This window comes from Miniopterus natalensis, chromosome 5 (assembly GCF_054644295.1).
Source record: "Miniopterus natalensis isolate mMinNat1 chromosome 5, mMinNat1.hap1, whole genome shotgun sequence".
In the NCBI taxonomy this organism is placed as follows: Eukaryota; Metazoa; Chordata; class Mammalia; order Chiroptera; family Miniopteridae; genus Miniopterus; species Miniopterus natalensis.
The window spans coordinates 31325843-31346689 of record NC_142085.1 but is presented as its reverse complement, the minus strand read 5'-3'; the positions used below and the strand labels follow the sequence as shown (position 1 = coordinate 31346689).

General features: G+C 32.6%; 1 protein-coding gene across 1 annotated transcript in view; it reads right to left on the bottom strand.

The window, feature by feature from the left end:
• Positions 1 to 20847, bottom strand: part of ADGRB3 (adhesion G protein-coupled receptor B3) — a 626535-nt gene that overhangs the window by 376677 nt on the left and 229011 nt on the right. The window contains exons 4-5 of the mRNA XM_016195549.2: positions 6592 to 6702; positions 615 to 776 (exon numbers count right to left, since the gene is read on the bottom strand). Of these exons, the coding sequence (XP_016051035.1) occupies positions 615 to 776; positions 6592 to 6702 (273 nt within the window). The remainder of the gene's footprint in view (positions 1 to 614; positions 777 to 6591; positions 6703 to 20847) is intronic.

Here is a 20847-nt window from a genome sequence, read left to right as displayed (position 1 = left end):
ACATGGAAAATCTGACCCCAAGTGAGCAAACTATTGTGCTGTGCTCCATTTAACACACAAGGTACATATATTTTATAATGACTTTAAGTTTACAAAGCAGTGGAAAGCTCTGATGAAGGCAGTCACTTGAGTGAAATACATTAACAGAAAGTCCTTTGGTCAGGGACGCTATTTTCCCTGATAGGGTCAAATAAATGGTAGGAAAATAGCTACCGCCTGAATGACTGTATCAACCACTGCCTTAGACAATGGGTAGAGATCGTATTTCCAGCATGCTGGCAAATTACGTTATTCTTCAAACATTTAATTGGACATTTTCACCATCTAAAATAAGAAAATATATTGAACCTTAAATATTATTAGAAGCAGATATAGAAACTTCAGGCTTATAGTTGCAGTGGGTAGGGGAGTCACTTATGTAATTTCTTGACTGCTCTGAAAGCAGAAATAATCACATACATAATAAAATTTCACAGTTGAATTAGAATTACACTTATCCACTCTAATGAAAATGTCTATACCCAGTTCATATCAAAATAACAAATCAATCGTTCCAAATGCGTAGCATGACACAATTCAATAACATCCACAGTTGTAGTTGCTGCTAACACTACCTGGACAGAGGGCAGTGTTATTGCAAACCCTTGATTCTCTTAATGGGCCGCTGCAGTGTGTCCCGTAAGGTGATACACAAGTTCTGGTTCGCACCTGCGACCCTTGACCACAAGTAACTGAGCATGAGCTCCACTGGGACCACTCTTCCACACCAGATTCACCTGCGTGCAAGACAACAAAGAAACATGAAATACCGTCTTGAATATTCACCTGGAAAGCATTATATCAAATTGACATTATGACATGCAAGAATAATTTAAACATAATGATACGACAGCACAGCAAAAAGTACAAGAAAACATTTAAGAGAAAAAGAAATTTAAAAGGAGATACATATAAACTATTGCAAGGTCCAAGTTTGCTATACCCTTGTTAGCAAAACTACTCTTCACAAATTCCACTGTGCCATGGACACTATCACAAGGGCCAGACAGGATTTTTCAACAAGAATTAATGTTGAAGTGATTCTCTTCGGGCTCCGTGCTCTGGTGGAAGAGGAAGGAAAATGTGTTGGTAACTCACTCTGGCTTTGCTGAATGGAAATATATCGATGTATTCTTCCTAAATCCTTTATTGCTTTACCTCTTTTCTAATGCTGGATGAGGTGGAGCCCTGGGATTTGGGCTTATCTAATTTTTATGGTGTTGAATACTGACATTTATTATTTATTTCTGGTGCAATTCCTACTTTTTCATCCTATGACAGCTATTTATTTTGTGAGAATTTATTGAAAACCTTCTGCCACAATTCTCCCTCTGATCTAAAGTAGTGATTTTTTTTCTTGAAATGATAGGAAATGCTGCTATGATTTCTAGTCATTTAATATGGAACTAAATTTTACTCAAAAAATAGAGCCCTAAAAAGTCAATGAATGTCCGACTTCATTAATTTTCTTGGTGTAAGCATCACACTGAAAACTATGTCTAACTTCTATAATTATCAGAAGTCATGTCCCAAGAAGACTTAGAGTCAATAATTTCTCAGACCACAGCAGTGTGCTTCTGTTTCTATCCTGGCATTGTGTTCAGGATAGATTTTTTAACACTGATTTGAAAACTTGTAGTTGCTTTACCCCAATTATAAAATTGGATCATTTACTTGCTGGCAGGAGCTACTTAAATTAACCATTTGTTGTTGAAAAAGTTTATAGGAGAAGTGTTTCTGGAAACTTTATAATACTGACTATATAAATCAAAGAGCAATTTATATTTTATACTCTGTTTAGAATTTGCCTTTGGAATAGAATTCAAAGAATAAATAGAATTTGATCACCCATTTGTCCATCTTTTTTGAAAGGTTGGTAAATGACTTAGAAATTACTTGCAGTGCTACTCAAGGCAGCCAGTCCACAGACTGGAACTCCGAGACAGAAGGAGCTAGACCAGAATGCAACTCAATTTGCTGATTTCTTCGCTGAGATTTCTTTTTCAAAAATAATAATAATGTCAACTGAAATAAAACATGTGCTTGAAACAGTAGTTGAATCTACATTCTGGTGTAAGCTCCTTTTCTCTTGGAAGGCTCTTAGCAATTAGTTCACAAACAGGCATGGGTCTGCAGACTACACTTTGGGTAGCCATTAGGAAGCATTTGCTTTTATATTGGTCTGCATTATTTACCCAGAGGCACAGATTACAGTGCATTTATAACTGAATATATACCATCAGAAAAAAGAAAGGGGTCATTGAGATGACAAAATTACATTAAATAGGGCTTCTTTTCAGTATTGTGATGTTTGTTCTAGTGCTATATGGGTCACCCACGATTATTTCAGTATCTTTGCCTTCACCGATTGATATATAACTAATTCATGAAGTGTAATTGGAAGACCATTTGAATAATATGTAAAGCCATGCCTCATCATTTGTTGTTTTATATTAAAGGATACTCTATGAAGATTAAAAATCATTATTCTATAAACCAAATAATATGACAATGGTTAAAAATACCCACACGAATACATATATATACACATATTTTTTAGCAATGAAAATTTGAGCTTAAAGTTAGGGAAAATATAATGCAATTATTTTTCATTTGATATTTCAACCTGTATTTGTAATAAGATTAAATGAAGTAGAAATATCATTGTATGTTATTTAAAACCAGAAAACCTTGAAAAATGTGAATTCTATAGTAAGTAAATAATAAAGGTTATAAATAAAATTGGTTATATTTTTTCCATACAAGCAGTCCTTCTCTTACCCTTGCATTGTTATAATGGTAGAAAGAATATTTTAATTATACTGAGCAATGAATCAGAATCAAGATCTACTTTTAAATGTATTTCTGTACAAATATGTACAAATTTGGGTTACTTCTTAATGTATGATATTGATGTTGAACAAGCTAAGCAATGATGCCTGGAAGATGAGAGTTTGATAATTAGTGCTTAGAATTGGCCTCCTTCACTCTCTTCAAACTAATGGTTCATTTTGTTGATCAAAATCAAAATAAATAAATACAATATATATTGGCTTCCAAATTATATTGCCACTCAAGTACCGACTTACCTACCCAGATGCCTGTGCTATGTCTCGAATGCTATAGTTTCAAGTGACCTTTCCACTAAATAGTTATGATTTTCACGCTGCCCCTTCCTCACTCCAAAAGCTGGGAAGATTATTCTAGTCAAGTATTTTGGGTCATTGTGAGAAATAGCTAATATATTTTATAAGAAAAATATATGTTTTTAAAAACTCACTGACATGAAAATAGTAAAGTATAATATGAAGTATTCAATTTTTAATATATGTGTCTCTGGACACAGCACAAACTATTGTGGTTCCTCAACTTGCAATTGAGAAGACACATTCAGCATCATGGAGAAGGCTCCTGTATCTAAGACACTATTGAGGCTCTTTATCCTGGCACAAAACATGAAAGGGAACTGGGAAAGCACTGCCATTAAAGTTAGAAGACCTGTGTTCGATGAAAGCTACTGAATGTTAGCTCTGTGACTGAGAAAGCCACTCTATTACTCAGAACCTCTCAATAAAATGAGTAATACATCTACCTAAAAATGTATTTGTGAGGATTTGGTGAGATAATGTATGACAAAACATTTTAAATTATCAACAAAATATTAATATTAAGTGGTGCTAGTATGTTAAAATCATGAAATTAGAAACATATTTTTATTTTTCTGTTTTAGATAACATACTCTATGTTACTAAAATAGGATTTTTCCCTACTGGAATGAAAGATTACTTTTCTAAACAAGTCACTCTTAAGCCATCTTACTGGCATTTAATTTATATCTTTATTAAATATCTATATCTTATCACTTCATTTAATTTTCCTTGACCATAAATACAAAGAGTGTACTCGGTTATTGGAGCACTGTCCATTTTTGTTCAAACTAGCTGTATCAATTTGATCAAACAGGCCAGGTTACTCATTTTGATAAGTAATTCTTAAACTATAAAGTTTGATAGCTTTTGTTTTTCCTCATGACTAATATAAAAAATTACATTATCTTTTCTTCTTAGATTTTACCACTATTGTATTAATCTTTGTTCTCAAATTAATGTTAGCAATATTATCACTATTTATATATAACACCCATTTCTTGGTTTGAAAAACAAATAGAAAAGTTTTATAAATAAAACTTAATTTTTTAAAATTTTGTATGACACTTAGCTGTATTTATTCACACTAACTACCTTATTTTTTTGATTTTGCAATTGGACAAAATTTATCAATTTAATTATTTTTTAAATTTATCTTTATTGTTATAAGTATTACAGATGTCCCCAGTTTTCCCCCCATTATCCCCCCTCCTTAACACCTAAAGAAAGTATGTCAGAAAACACTTAAGGGGGAAAAAAAAAACCCTCTCTTCTTATCTTTATAATTTTCTACTGTCAGAAGTTTTTATATATTTAAAAAACTATTTAAAATAATACAGTTTTTCAGTCTATTATCATTATCATAGTAATTTAAATTTAAAACAAGTATTATACATGTATTTATATTTTCCTATATTATTTTTGGATTAAAGTGAAATAATAAATATTTATTATTTATCAATTAGAGCACCAAAATTATTTTCAAGCCATAATTTTGAAATTCATCGCTTTTTCTGAATTACTGTTAACATTTTGGGGATATGGTCTATTCAATAAGTGCTTCAACTATTTTACCAAAAGATGTAATATTATATAGCATACTCTATATTAGATACAAAACAATTCCTGGAAAATACATTAGTAATTTCTCAGTAAGGAAACTTATTGTTCCTTATGATTTGAATTTGCAAACAGGGTTTTGGCTGAAAACTTGAATTTTTTTGGTATTTGTTGCAGGCAAATTCCAAAACTGAATTTTTGTAAAGCTCCTGGCCAAACTACATAATGTTAAGCATAAACTAATTTTAGCGCATTATTGAAAATTTAAAACCATGGTTTACCATATCACTCTTAACTGACCCCAATTTTAAGTTATTTCAGTAAACCAATGGCTGCCATGTCTTTGGCAAAAAGTTAGGCCGCCCTTAACTTTGCCCCCGTGAGATGGCACCTACAGGAGGCTGAAGAGCCAGCCCATGCCCTAATGCCTCTCCTTAGAGTCAAACGGCTTCTAATCTTTGTTAAGTGGCTGAGACATTTTGCTTTCTTAAAGAAGAAAAATGCATTTAGAAATTTAAAATTTGCCTGAACCTGGTAATGTACTTTTGGACTTGTTCAAGCAAACAGTAAAAATATAAATCACCTTTATTTAAAAATAAGAAGATACACCAAAAGCAATTCAGATAAGCAAGTTTTCTTCATTTCTGGATTTGGCTGCAACATATAGATAAAAAAGCTAAAATATGTCCTCATTGTACAATTTCCTGTTCTGAGAATTCTTTGACCTACTTGCAACTAATGTATTAAAATCTACTACTCACCTATTACCAAGAGCACAATTCATTAAGAATTTACAGCTTTAAGTTGCAGATTCAAATCTATTGTTCTGAACAAATGTTATCCTAAGAACATATGAACTAAAGGAAATATTCAAGGGAGTTTCATCAAAATCATTCTGAATGTCATGTCAAAGGCTGGCCAGGTGCTAGAAACTTCTACATTAATGGTAAACAGATCATTAGATCAAAATGCATAAAACTTTACAAAGACATAGATAAAACTGTTACTTTGCAATTTCCCAAAATAAAATTGACAGCCAGAAATATTCGTAACACAGTTTAAACATGTTTCATCCAAGAATGTACCACATGCAATGTATCCAGATGAAATTATAGCCCATTTATTATGACGAGCCAAAACATAAATGTTTTTATTTGTTTATATATACATATATGTATCTTTGGAGGGAGGTATTTAAAAGTAATCTAATTAATTTAGAATTAAAATTTCATAAACTGGAAAGTCATTTTTGTTGATATTTAACTATTTGGAGTATATTGCAGCTTACAAATTAAGACTGTCAACTTTTTATTATTTAGCTTAGATAACAAACCTGTTTTCAAATCAAAAGTACTAAATTCTAAGTAAATACTATTTCTAACATTTCTATACATTTAACAATCAATTAATATTTATGAGATATATAACATTTGAAAAAATATTCAACATATTAAATATTGTTAAATTAAATTTTATCATCTAATGTCCTACTTAAATTTTTGATTCTGAAAGTCCTATAATAATCAATTATTGATGAAATAACTTTGTTGACTTTCTTTAAAAGTTTAATGATATATTTTAAGTAGTTAATTAACATAAGTAAACAATAATATGTAAATCCTAAATGCCCCATACTGAAAGCAAAATAAATCTTCACACATTATTTTTTGTACTTTCAATTCACAGCTACTTCATTTATGGACTTTAACTGGTGAGAAAAAAAAAAAATGGTTCAAAAAAATATCAGCTCCAAAAACTGACAAATGTGCAGCAAAAGATTATGAAAACATGCAGTGGTTCCATTAAATTAACAACAATAAATAGAAAAATGTAACTAACGTATTACCAGTTTGTGCCATAAATTTAGCAGCATCAGCTTGCTCCTGAGGGACCCTTTTTTCATGAACAGATCGAGGTCGCTGACTTTTAATTGTATGATCTCCCATCATTCCAAATTCTAAAGACAGAATAAAGGTATATGAAAGCTTGTGTGTAGACATTTCTTACAAATTACATCACTGTCTCATGCAATATGTTCCTACATATACCTAGAAGTTACTGATTAAATTCACAATTCTAAATTTGCTAGACTGAAATGCTTGGAATATTTCTAAACTCAAGTCAAAAAATCTATAAACAAGAACAAGGTTTCAAGAAGCAATAAAAACAGTCAATGAAATGACAACACCAGGTTTTAACTCAGCTGAATTAACGGAAATAGTGTACTCTTTTCTGATAACGTCTTGAAGCAATACATCCGAAAAATACAACCACAGTGTTAACTGTTGTTTTTCAGAGACAGAAGCCTGACTGCGTAACAGCTGCTGCTTAGCTGAATAGCAATGCCCCCCACAAATTTTTCAGCCCTTTTTTTAAGGGATGAGTAATCCTGTGTTTCTGAGGTAAACATTCACCTGATGGATTGTTTTTCCAAAGATGAGGCTGCCCTTGGTGTCCTCAAAAGCTCATAGAAAATGGTGGCTGAAGTAATTCTCACTCTCTCTTGCCCTGCCTCTAAATAATTCCTCATTTCTTTTCTAACCTCATGTAAGAGTTATGGTTAAAAAAGGGAATGATTCCAGGTTCTGCTACTTAATCCTTTAGTGGTCTAACCTCCTAGGACAGGTGAAAAATCTGGGCCTAACTCAGAGACAAATGGGGGAGAGAAAAAATAAGTTGAAAAAAATAATAGGTTCCATGCAACATATTTTTAGAAATTCATATGCTTACAAATCTGCAAGAACTTCATGTTTATTGCACTGTTACTGTAAAATAATTTTAATAAAATCAAAGCCTAATGTATGGAACAGTTGTCTGTGCTGGCTCATAGGAGTGTAAGTAGGGAAAGGGAATTTCTTAGCAGCAGGAAATCATGGTGCTTTCTGTCACATCACGAAGATCCTTAAGCCCTTAAGACCAGGAATTTTATACATAACAAAAATGACTGAGTAGCCCTGGCTGGGTGGCTCAGTTGGTTGGAGTGTCATTCTGTGCACCAAAAGGTTGCAGGTTCGAGTCCAGTCAGGGCACACACCTAGGCTGCAGGTTCCACCCCGGGTCGGGGTTCCTATGGGAGGCGATGCTTCTCTCCTTTTCTCTCTCTCTCTGTCTCTCTCTCCCCCTTCCTCTCTCTAAAAGTCAATAAACATATCCTTGCGTGAGGATTAAAAAAAAGATTGGGTAAAACAGATTCTAATGATAGTGCAGATATACTGCCAGAACTAATAGTGTCAAAATTGAGGAATGAATAATTTCACCAGCTCATTATTTTGCCTTTTACCATCAATCTTTAAATAATCTTCTGCTAAAATATGGCACAAAACTTACTTTGTGCAATTAAACAGTGAATTTTGTAAGCATTCATTCTACCAACTCTTCTCTTTTATGTAAGGAGAAAGATTAGCGCATGTTTTTGTCCATCCTGGCAAATCCCCACATAAATATTAAAGTATGGCACCTGACAGGCTGATTTGTCAGATAGTTTTTCCAGATAGTCTACCCAAGAGAACATAATATGAGAAATTTGAGAAGTCTAAATGTGTGCTTGTTATTGTCAGTTTAGATAAAATCCAAAGCAGAAAATGGAAATTTTCATCAAATATCAGCTGTTTAGATCTTGTGAAATCCATCACTATTTTCCATTACTTCCAACATCCTTTTATTCCACTCTTTTGTGTGTACAGTATGTGCTGCCTAAACCATGTTTCATTATGCTCATAAGACATATTTAATCACATATCATTTAATGATTTTGAAAACTGACTACTTAAAATGTTCATATCTATACTCTCATGCACTGTCCAATATTTTAAAATATAATTGAATTTTTTCTAGATCTGATATAAAAAAATAAGTTTTGTAGTAATATTTACTAACAGTATGCTTTACTTTCTGTCCTCCATATTTATCATTTAAATTGTGTGTCTGTTTATGTGTCTATCACTTAGGGTGTTTGAGTCAGAGTGCATGTTTACATAAATAAATTGGGGCTCTGATGCTCACACTAAGGTAGTTATGGCATTGGGAAGGCCAAGGATACCAAAAGAAATTATTCATGCCCACAACTTCTTAACTATTTAGTAAGTAATCTTACCTGTTCTAGTAGGAAATTCTTCAACTCAGTGGCAGCCTGATAATAGCTTACAATCTATTTTCTAAGGAAAAATAGTTTATTTGTACAGGGACTATGATCCTAAAATTTAGTGGTCAGAGTATGTTGGTGAACAATGCTGAGATGATTTAAAAAGTGGCATATTTCATTTTTAATTATTGCTGAAGTTTAAACACAAGTACTTGTTTTTTAAATCAGGCATTAGTATTTAAGTGAATGATTTCATATTATTAGCTGGAATGTGATTTATATCTTTCAAACATATGTATAACACCATTTAATTTCAATATTCTTCACTCTAGTCACTTCTACTTAACTATCAATAGTCAATGTTATGTTAGCATTAGTGCTAATAGTTTATCAGGAGGTCACGGTACTTAAGTAATTCTTCATTCAACTATGGACTTGATTACATATTTTTAACATAACCAAAAGTTTAAAGTAAAATGTTTGATTATTGCTGCCAATATAATTTTTCTGAAAAATTACTTTTAAAAATTGAGAACTGCCCTGGTTAAGCGGTTCAGTTGGTTGGAGCATCATCCCATACACCACAAGGTCGTGGGTTCCATCGCTGGTCAGGGTGAGTATGGGAGGCAACTGATCGATGTTTCTCTCTCACATGGATGCCTCTCTCTCTCTCCCCCGTACTTCCTCTCTCTCTAAAATCAATACAAACATATACTCAGGAGGGAATAAAAAAAAAAGTAAGAACAAATATGAGGCTTTGATATAACTAAAGTCCCCATAAAAGAAAACATGCTAACAATTTATTTCTTTTTATCAGGTGGAAAAACAACACTATGGTGGTATTTTCTGAATGTGCTAAACCTATAGTTTCAGACCTAAAACAATCTGAATTTGTAAGTAAAAGATATAAGCTAGTATCTAATCAAGTGAGTTTCTTTTGCCAATGTTTATGTGAAATGTGTTTGAAAAAAATAACTTCTTTGTGTTAGGGTTGTTATCAATGATAAGATTTAACAACAAATGTTACGTTTCCATCTATATCTCCCAATGGGATACTTTCAAAATATTTGTGTTCTCTTACAAGTGCTATTATCTTCTTTGCTTCTAATGAAAAGAAAAGCCAATTGGATCATCCAAACAGAAAGAAACAAGGTGTTTTTTTTGCTATCATTCTTTTGTGGTGAATGCGGTTGAGGTAAACCTTTAGCATGTTCTTCGTGGGTTGTTGATTCATACTCAAATGATTCTGAGTTGGCAAAGATAATATACTACATTAGTTACACGAGAAAAGTAGCACAGCCAAATAAAAACATGATTTGCTTTAGTGAAAGCAAAGAAAAGCAAGTTATGAAATCAAATGAAGTAATGTATAGCATAATATTGTATATGTACATATGGTACATGGCTTATGAAAGTACAGGGTTATTTCCTATGTCTTGATGTTGATGGTATCAATTAAGTGGTGGGTAAATAACTGCATTTATGTTTAAAATCAAATGATTGGAGCTGACTTCCTTATTTAGGTAGATTTTCTCATAGACTCATTCACTGTGTTTCTTGATAAAAAGCACTAGTTTCTGGAAGTAGAATACAAATAAAGTTATATGAAAGAAAGGTTTTGAAATCTATTGCTTTAAGTATAGTTTTATGTTTTTTCTTCCCCCATCCAAGAATATCTAAGTACATCATTAAGAAACAAATAGTCCTGAAAACTTACACTTGATAGTCAACTGTCAGTTATGAAGTCTTTGTCCAGAAATCAAGAGTTATAATAATATGAAATTGAAGCCATCAAAAAGTTAAAACACAAATCCATCTGCTATTTTACCATGTGTTTATTTTTTAATGTATGGACAACCAGAACATCAGATTAGTTGATGTTGGTTATTACTGCAATCTATCTTGCACTGTAAACACTAACTTTACATGGTTAGCTAACCTTTGCATTTCCGCAGAAACCATCCTATTTTCATAACCATAGGCCATTATTGCTTCTCAACAAACTTTCAAAGTTATGTCCTAGTTACATTCTATGGTCAAACTGCACCACATTTTGTCATAGAAATAAACCTTGCACCCTTTCTCTCAGTTTTCTTCACTTGAAACACCAGCTCTTCTAGACAGGCCTGCAATAAAGCTCCTCTGCAAGTCCAACTCCAAAGGTATCATCTCCATTAACTATTTCCCAATCAACCAATCATAATCAGCCTCTGTCTTCCTTAACTTATATTTTGTTTTATACTAACAATGGATTTTCATTTTGACTATTAGATTGTTTTATTCCTCCCTCTATATTATAAACTTCTATGGGAAGAAAATATGGCTTATGGGTTTTGAAATCACCTCCTGCTTTGCACATAGCTGGGGTTCAGTATTTATTTATTATATAAATAAATTTCATGTTAAGAATTGTTTTCCAAAATGCAACTTTATAGTTATTTAGACCATGCCTTTAACTCTCTTGGAGAACAGTTTGATGGGTAAAAAATTCTTAGCAAAGTACTTGAAAGTTAGTTATGTGTGATGATGATGGTCAATATTTCCTCTGTCAACAAGGTTTGTTATCCATAAATATATTCTGGTTATTATTAAAATATATGCAATATTACTTTACTTAGAACTTAAATTTCACTGCCCTAAAACAAAGCTTAATTTTGTCAATAAACATTTATTAATCACTTAATGTGTGAGGTGCTAAAGTTATAAAGATATATAAAAAACAAATCTGATATTCCAAATCTCATAGCTCAAGGAAATCCACTAATCATGGCTTAATCTTCTGAATTAGGCAAAGTTATTTATTTTAATCAAAATATTAAGCTATACTTGAGGCCCATTTTTTACATTAATTTCCTAGGTAATATATTACTCTTAACAATAATGACTTGCTAATAGGTCTCCAAAGAGAAAATATATATTTTAGGCATGCAAATGGACATTTGAAGTGACATTTCATTTGTCATAGCCTAATAAGTAATAACATAAAATTCATAACTTGTTGACAGAATAAATATCCTAACATCTGGCTGGATTACAGTAGTGTAGTCAAATTTTGTTAAGAAGCAACCAGAAATTTTCTGAAATAAGATTATTATACTTAATGCATTCTAGATTCATAATTAGTCAGGAGTATTATTGGATTTATTCATTTATTTTTACACTTATTGGAAATGGAGCTGGTATAATTATTTTGCATGCAAATAGCTGAGAGATTTTAGAGAGTGAAGAGCAGCTCTGATTATCAACTACTGATATCCTTCTGTTTTCTGAGACTTGGAAAATATTTCTTGAAATGTGCTAATACTTAAAAATTGCATTCTCTCACTCAACAACTATTTTTTTGAATGCCTAAAATAGCCAGGTGCTGGATCAAAAGATAGAGCTTATAGGGGAAAAGAATAGAGTCTGTATTATCAAAGACATTTCTAGAACTGGCATGAACTGTTATTAGAAACATGGAATTTTAAAATAGACATTAGTTGAAATTCTGAAGGACACTGGTTAAAAAGTCCTTTGTGCTATTGATTATAAACCTACTGATTATATTTTCCCAAAGAACATCAAGAAATACTTAAATAAAATTAAAAAAATGAAAAATTATATTAAGAAATATTTAAAATAAAATAAATACATATTGTGTTATTAAGGATCTGAGAAATCCATCATTAAAATTTAAGAGGTTAACTGATATCCTTTCCTTCAAATTACTTTTTGGTTGTACTGCCATAGTTAGATACCTGGTTATAGGAACCAAGATGTTACTATTTCTTACCATAACAAAACAGAATCTTTCTTTTCAAAATTCCTCCACAGAAATAATTTTATTAAATAGTTGGCCATGATTCTGTTAAGTAGATGGGTAATTTTATGCCACTTCCCAAAATGAACAAAACATAGAAATGTCAAAGGCATACTGCTAGTATGTATATAGAAAAATTAAAAATCTTCAGGAGTTTTCAATTGAGTTGTTAAATTATAAAATACAAAATAGTTTATAAAAATGATTATCAAATATATTTTGTGTACATACTCTTAAACAATGATGCTGTATTTTAACTTCTCTTTATTCCAAATAGGAACTTTGAAATAATTACACTTAATAGATTTTTTTAAAGATATCTTCATACATGTGTTTGAAAATTATAAAACATCCTATCTAGAATGAATCTAGGAAATTTGGGGTATAAATCTTTAAATCATCATTTTTATGCTTATTTTCTGTCTTCCTTCTGGGAAATGTTAGTAAATTGGATGCATTTCTCTATGTAAAAAACCATCAATGTGTGTAATCATGTGAGAATTATTTGTTAATATTTCTTATATAATATCCACTTGCATTTTATTATCTCATCTGTTTTGAGATAATTATTGACCATTAATAAACTATCAGTAGTTTGAAAAAATATTTTCTTTGTTAGTGATGAAGAAAATAAATGTAGAAACACATAAATGAAAAATGCAATTCTACTTCTAATAGTAAACTAGTAACTGACTCTCTTTTCTTGTTGACCTATTATCAGAATTTAGGACATTAGCACATAAATGGCCAAATAAGATGCTTTACTGTGAGCTCTAAGAACTTTTGCAGAAGACTAAAAACTCTTAACACTGAGGTTTGAATAATATTGCTAAAATGGCGAAAAACAGGAAATCTTAAATATAAAAAAGTGAACTGTATTGTCCCTGAATGAAATATTTTTATATTTTCCTAACAAGAATAAAGCTTGGCTGCTTACAGGTTGAGTACATCTTTGGACCACCGGGTCCAAATTATTGGCAACTAGAACAACTTAGTGCCCCAAAAGTTTACAACAAAAGAGTTTTATAAATAAATCTATGCTTTTAAAAAAGTGACACTTTTTGGTCTGATATTTTTAATATATATTACATTTGTACATCTATATTATTTATATTGTATTATATAATGTATTTATTTAGAATTTTTAAGAAAAATTATTCCTCTATGATTTTTAAATTAAGGTTCATATCTATATGGTACTATTAAACTTGCCAAACTCATTTTCATTTATTACAACAGTAAATAATAATTTAACTTAAAGAAATATCAATGCATGCATATTTACTAAAATAATTTAATTATAAATTATATAAAAATAATTAGTACATTCTACACTCCAATCGAAGGTTTAAAAATTAGATAAATGGTTGCTTGATCAAAATATGTCAATATATAAAGAATGAGTAATGCATGAAATGCCTGCTTTTTTCCATAAGATACTGGTATGTGGATCTTTCTGACACATCTTTATTGTGCTTAAATTATATTCAATTTAGTAGCACGGCCTCAAGGTTTTCCTTTGTACCTGTAGGTAAGAGAAGATTTATTCTGTCTTTTATACATTTTAACTCACTTATTATGTTCATACAGATAAATGTATAGAGAATCTAGAAATATCAAAGTAAATAGTCCTAGTCATGTTTTCTCATTTATCTACTGCTACATTTCTACAGTTTATTACATAATTTTTAGCTCAAAGCAGTGTTGTTGTATACATATTTACTGAGGGAAGTGGCTAAAATGACTTCCTTAATGAAAACGATTCTACTAAGGCATACACATAATACCTATAATGATTTGTAAAAATAAAAATAATACTATCTCAATCATTCCTTTAAATTTTTTGCTTATTTCTCAGGGACTGTTCATGGAAAACATTTTCATCATTTTTCTAAGATATAAAATATCCTTATAATCAAATAGCATATATTCACATTTCTTTCCATACATTATCATTATTAGTATTAGGGCCCAAGTGACATTCCATAGAGAGAACTAACAATGATAAACCTTTTCAAAGCAGTGTTTTATGTACCTAAAGATATTTAAAACCATTTTAAGTATGTAGTCTAAAGCTGAATGTGGAAGGTAGGCAACCACAGATGCAGCTCATATTTCAGCTCATATTTTGGAGCTTTTTGCAAAGGAGATTCTGGGAATATGATCTAAGGTCTTTTTAAGCTCTAAAATTGTTTCCTCAGGTCAGAAGTCAGCCCCTGAACACATGGGTTATCTGTAAACAAACCAAAAGGCCTAGAGGACCTGACCAAGCTTGATTAATGGGTCTGTACACGGACACATATGCACTACAGTCCATGTAAGACAAAGGGTTGTATTGATTGATTCTGAACTCAATCAATTTTGAGCAGTTATCTTGATTCATATCTAGCACTAAATCATAGTTTACTTTGCATGTGAGGTCTCAGATGGCCTGACACTGATTTAAACCTATGCATCTACGCTATAGCTAACATCCACACTGGAAAGGAATATTTTTAAAAGACAATATGCTTTCATAGGCATTTGGTAATGAACAAATATCAATTCAACAAACATTAAATGAGCATTTTATTACATTCCAGACGAGATTCTAGCCACCGGAGATAGAGCAGTGAACAAAGCAGGAAAATGTTTGTTTTTGTAAGAGAAAATTTTAAAGTTATTCCTGGTCTGATATACAAGGCTTTTATAATATTATATGAATATTAAATTTACTAGCTAGCCCTTTATAAAGGTTAAATGTAAACAGTCATGTACACATTAGTGAGGTTAATAACTTTTAATTTTATTCTTTTATTCATACACTGGTTCAGATAAATCTAATTTAAGTTCATATCTCACCCATATCATTCTGCAGAACTGGTAAAGAGAACCATTTAAATTAAAACTGTCGACACAAAAGCCATAGCACCATGGCCCCAAAATATTGTGGTCTCATTGGTTTCTTTTGTATTATTTTTAAATTTTTCTTTCTTTTAAATTTTAATTGCTTTTGTTATATACTGGTCTATTCTCTATATACCTTAGAATATTTATTTCTCATTCCATTCTCTTATGTTATACTATGTCTTTTTAAATGTTTTTATTTTTGAAAACTCCCCAAGAAGCTAGATATTTATGTTGCCTCCCAAAGAAGAGATCCCTAGAAATGGTTTTGCTGTGAGGGAGCACAATTTAAACTTTGATAGATATTGTCATATTGTCTCTGAAATGTTTATTCTAATATACTTCACAACAGGTAGTATAAGGAGAGAAAATGTTTGATCTTTTTGGTCTATTTAATTTTTATCAATATACAACATCCCTCTTTATCCTGATTAGTGTTTTTCCATATTCCCATATTCAATATTTTCCTATTTGACTTTATCTGATATTAATGCTATTCTTGCTTAATTATCACATTTGTTGGCTACACCTTTTTCATATATTATTTTCAGCCCATCAGGGTTCTTTTATTTTATGCATGCCTCACATATCAACATATACAGCTGGATTTTAAAAATCTCATCTGATCTTCTTTCTGTTGATTGGAAATTAAATCCATTGACATTTATTGTATTTATTAAAATATTAAACATATTTCTTCCATCTTATATTAAGGTTTCTCTTCAACATGGTTTCTTGCTTTGTTTCTTTGTTTTCCCCCTTTCCTAATTTTTTGGGATTGGTAGGAATTTTCAGTTACCTTTTTATTTTCTAGATATCTTACTTCAATTATTCAAGTGTTATACACTAATTTTATTACACATACTTAAATGCATTCTTTAATCTGTCATTCTTTTTAGTGAATCAGAATCAGCACTCTTTCCCAAAGCAAGATAAGGATTTGGGTGTGCTATCATTTGTCCTTTGCCTTGACACTCATATGTCATTTACTTCCAAACTGCTCAGTACACTGTGCTTCAATAATTTAGACTTAACTAATAATTCTATTAAATTCTTTGTTGATCTTTTTCTTGGAATTGTTTTAATTTTTGGTCAAGTATATGCTTTAATAGAGAAGGGGTCTACAATTAATTTATTTTGCCCTCACACTTGAATGTTAGCTTGGGTAGGCTTAGAGATTTAAGATCAAGCATTGTTTTTCCTCACTGAACTTTGAAGATAACTTTTACACTGAATCCTGGAATCTAGTATTGCCTATATGATGTTTTCTTGTAAGAGAGTCTGCCTTTCTATCTGGCAACTTTTTTTAGGATTTTCCTTTTTATCCTCGGAGTTCTGAAATTTTACCAGCATGTTGCCTGGGCATTGGTCTTTTCCCTTCCACTTTTCAGTACAGGGACCAGAATCTCAGCTGAGCACACGGAATGAGTTTTCCCCTGAGCCAACACTGCCTTGTCTTGTCTGTTGTGGGGGTTCTGAGTTACTGCAAGCTGTACTCCGCTTTCATTTCAGCCTCCTACATAATCACTAAGAACTATCTCTGGGAAAACTGAACTCTTGATTTCTGATTATTAAAGGGTAAGTGCTAAATCTATTACTTTCCATTTCAGTCTCTGGACAATTCTCCTTCCTGTTTATAGAAACCTTTCAAAAGACTATCCTCGAATTCCTCTCTTCCCACTCACCCAATAATATCGGGCAGCCTGACTTCAAGCCTCCTTGCTTGAATGAAACTGCTCTCTTGAAAGTAATTTGCCTCTTAGAAACTGTCACATTCATCTCGAGTCCTTCAGCATTTGACACCCTCGCACACCCTCCCTCATCCCACAGCTTTTGCTGAAATGCTCACCTCCCTTGGCTTCCAAAGCTGTTGATGAGCTTTCCCTCCTCCCCCAGACTGCTCTTCTGTCTCCTTCATTGCCTTAGACTTCCCATCCTCTAAATGTGAGTTTTGCCTTAGGTTCTGATCCAACATTTTCTCCCTCAGAAATCTCACCCATTCCTACAGACTTGTGTCGCTTTTATGCAAAGAGCTATCAGTTTCTCACTCCCACAGTCTGATCTATACCTTCCAAACACAGACCCTGTGGAGTCAACCTGGATATTTTGATGGCAAACTTATTTTTGAAAACAAGTTAATCATTTCCCTTATTAGAGGTGCTCCTAGCTATGCATTTCAAATTTATTTTTAATAAATATATGGTGCTCAAAATAAATAGTACGTGAGTAAATAAATAGAAAAATATAAGTTCACCAGGAATAAGGCAGAAAACTGTCTTAGGTTTACTAAATTATCTTTTTTTCTTTTAATGTATTTTTATTGATTTCAGAGGGAGAGGAAGAGAGAGGGAGAGAGAGAGAAACATCAATGATGAGTGAGTCATTGATAGGATGCCTCCTGCACACCCCCGACTGGGGATCGAGCCTGCAACCTGGGCATGTGCCCTGGGGGGATCGAGCCTCGATCTCCTGGATCCTAGGTCCATGCTTAATTGCTCAGCCACAAGGGCCGGGCTTACCAAATTATCTTGACGGTACAGTTTGGTTATGTAAAGATAGGCCTTACAGCTTGATCTGGAAAAACGAATAACATAATCGCAGGCTCATAATTTGAAACTTATTGAGGCTGCCAGGGAGAGAAACTGAGGCTACTGGGGACAAACAGAGAAAGGGGGTGAGGTTAAAAGATCTTGGGGAAGAAATAAAGAGAGAGGTGTCCATAAAAATGGCAGGAGGATGAGAGCAGATGAGAAAACTAAGAAATTCTTGTGGGAGGAGTATCAGAAGCAATTTTAATAACAGTGATATTTAAGTATAAATGTATGTACTATGCTGGGGTGACATATAATTCTTCTCCACTAGAGCCAACTTTCATTAAAAGCCAATTTGTCCTGTTTTAGAGATATTAAAAGAAGGTGAGAGAAGTAAAGGAACATTCATTTCATGTTGAAATTGGCAAGTGTCAGAATAAAGAGAATAGCCCCAGAAGCAATATACAAAGCAATGATTGATAATAGAGCTAAAATATATATGAGTGGACAGGAAAATATGTAAAAAATAGGTGTAACCCCTCTCTCAAAGAATCTTTAGGAATATCAGGGAGACATTAAATTTCTAGTTATAAATTATGTGGCAGCTCAAGCCAAGTGTTTGTTTAAAAATTATTCTAAAGGAAAGGTAGCCCTCAGAAGGCTGTAGAACTCAGGAGCACATTGGTGACAACTCTAGGATTACAAACTGACATTCTCATACTAGTACCTGGGTAGCTTACAATTGGCAATGTTGGTTAGACGCAGTCATTTACCTGATTTTGTACTTTCTTAACCATGTGTGAGTCCTAACATTATATAGCATGGAGTCCAGAGTTACTTAGTCATCACCATAGGACTGGGTGTCTACTGGGCTGATGACCATTTGGTGAAGAATGGGCAAGGGGGATTAAGGATGGCGTCTCTTACATGCTAAGTCCTTCCCTATTTCAGTTTAGGATTTTCCTTCCTCCCTCACCCCAACCTTTACAGAGACACTAGCTCTGATTACCCAATTATAGTGAAAATTTTCACCAAGACTTAAGTTGCAGAAGCAATTAAGATTTTGTTTCTTTGAAGGGAAAATGTCTTCTTTTGTGTTGTAGTTTTTATTTTTTTTAATGTTTCACCTGGTACTTTCCAATTAATTATAACCTCTCTTCAAATCAGTGTATTCCATATATTATTATATTTTTGCCAGAAGTTTGTCTTAGAGTGTATCTTCCCAGATGAAGTACACCTGCCTTAATAAGTTATTTTAAAATGAATATACTGGGGTCTTTTAATGGCTAAAGTTTGATGAGTCCACACTGTGTACTAGCTATACCGAAACTCATTGTTAACTTTGAGTTTTTTAAAGTATAGAATTCAGGACTTTTGGACTACTTAGCATTTAGTTGTGGTCATCTTTTTCTTTTTAAAGAGAAATATTCATAAAGTAAGATACATGGACAGAAGAGTGCTCAGGATGATAAAATAGCAAGAACTGCAGTGAGAATTGTGTCAAAAATTAGTTTAGTGTCAGGCTTATTTTGGAGATAAAATTTTGAGTGCTTAATGGATAAGGCACTTTAGAGAATAAATTTTAGGAGGAAAGCTCAAGCAAATTTAAATCATCAAAATTCAGTATTGAATTATAAGTGCTATAAGTGTCACACAAATAGATTGTTATTAGAATAAAAAATTGAGAATATTTAGCTTAGGAAAACAAACAAACAAACAAATGAACAAGAAAAACACCAGGAAGAAATGACTATCTGAAATCTTGTTATGTGGCAGAAGGATTATAAATAAATTAACTATGTTATTAATTAAGAAAGAATTAAGGGGAAGGGGTCAAATCCATAGGAAGGACTTTCTAACAATTTGAGGTACATTAAAAGGAATGGGTACTCATAGGCAATGCCAAGCTTTTGATCACTGGAAGTGCTATGTGAACAATGAATACTTAAGAAATAATTCCTACAGGGACTTATCTCTGATTCCTAGAATCGGTGATTCTTCTCTTTCCCTAAACCTCACCTTCTATCAATTGCCTACTCTTAGCATATCGCGATCCAAAACATGTCCCAAATCTCTCAACGTCTCTCATCTCTACCACTACCATTCTAGTGCAAACCCCACTAGCCTCCAGCACTTGGACCGTTGCAATAGCTTCCTAACTGTCCACATTACTCCCCCCCCTCCCGCCCTGCCACCATTTCTCCTGCTTATAATCTATTATCCACATAGCAGACAGCCAAATAATACAAATGGTAAAAGAGGTGATGTGAATACCCTTCTTAAAGTCCTTTTAGGTCTTCCAACTCTTAGAATAAGATCCAGACTCCTTATCTTGGCTCTTGTGAGGAGCCCTATATAATCTGCCCCAGCCTGCATCTCCAAGGTCATCTCATACCCTTCCCTCCAGTACTCACTGTGTGCCAGCCATGCTGGCCTTCTTTTAGTTCCTTACATGTACATAGTGCATTTCTCCTTTGCACTAACTGATTTCTTTAACTGGAAGCTTTTCTGATCTTTGCATGGCTGATCCGTTCTTGTGATTTTAAGTTAAATTTCACCTCTGTTGAGGTTCTTCCTGAACACCAAATACAAAGTACCTACACAGGCATTCTCTAGGCCTGATTTTAATTCTCTGTGCAAAACTTATCAGTATCTGTTTTGTTTCTTTATTTGTTTAATAACTATATCTATCAACCTACTAAATTGTGAGTGTCATAAGAATAAGAGTCTTGTCTATCTTTTCCGTCACTGTATCTTGGGCCTCGTAAATGACTGTAAAGTATCTTGAAACAGAGAGAGAGGAAA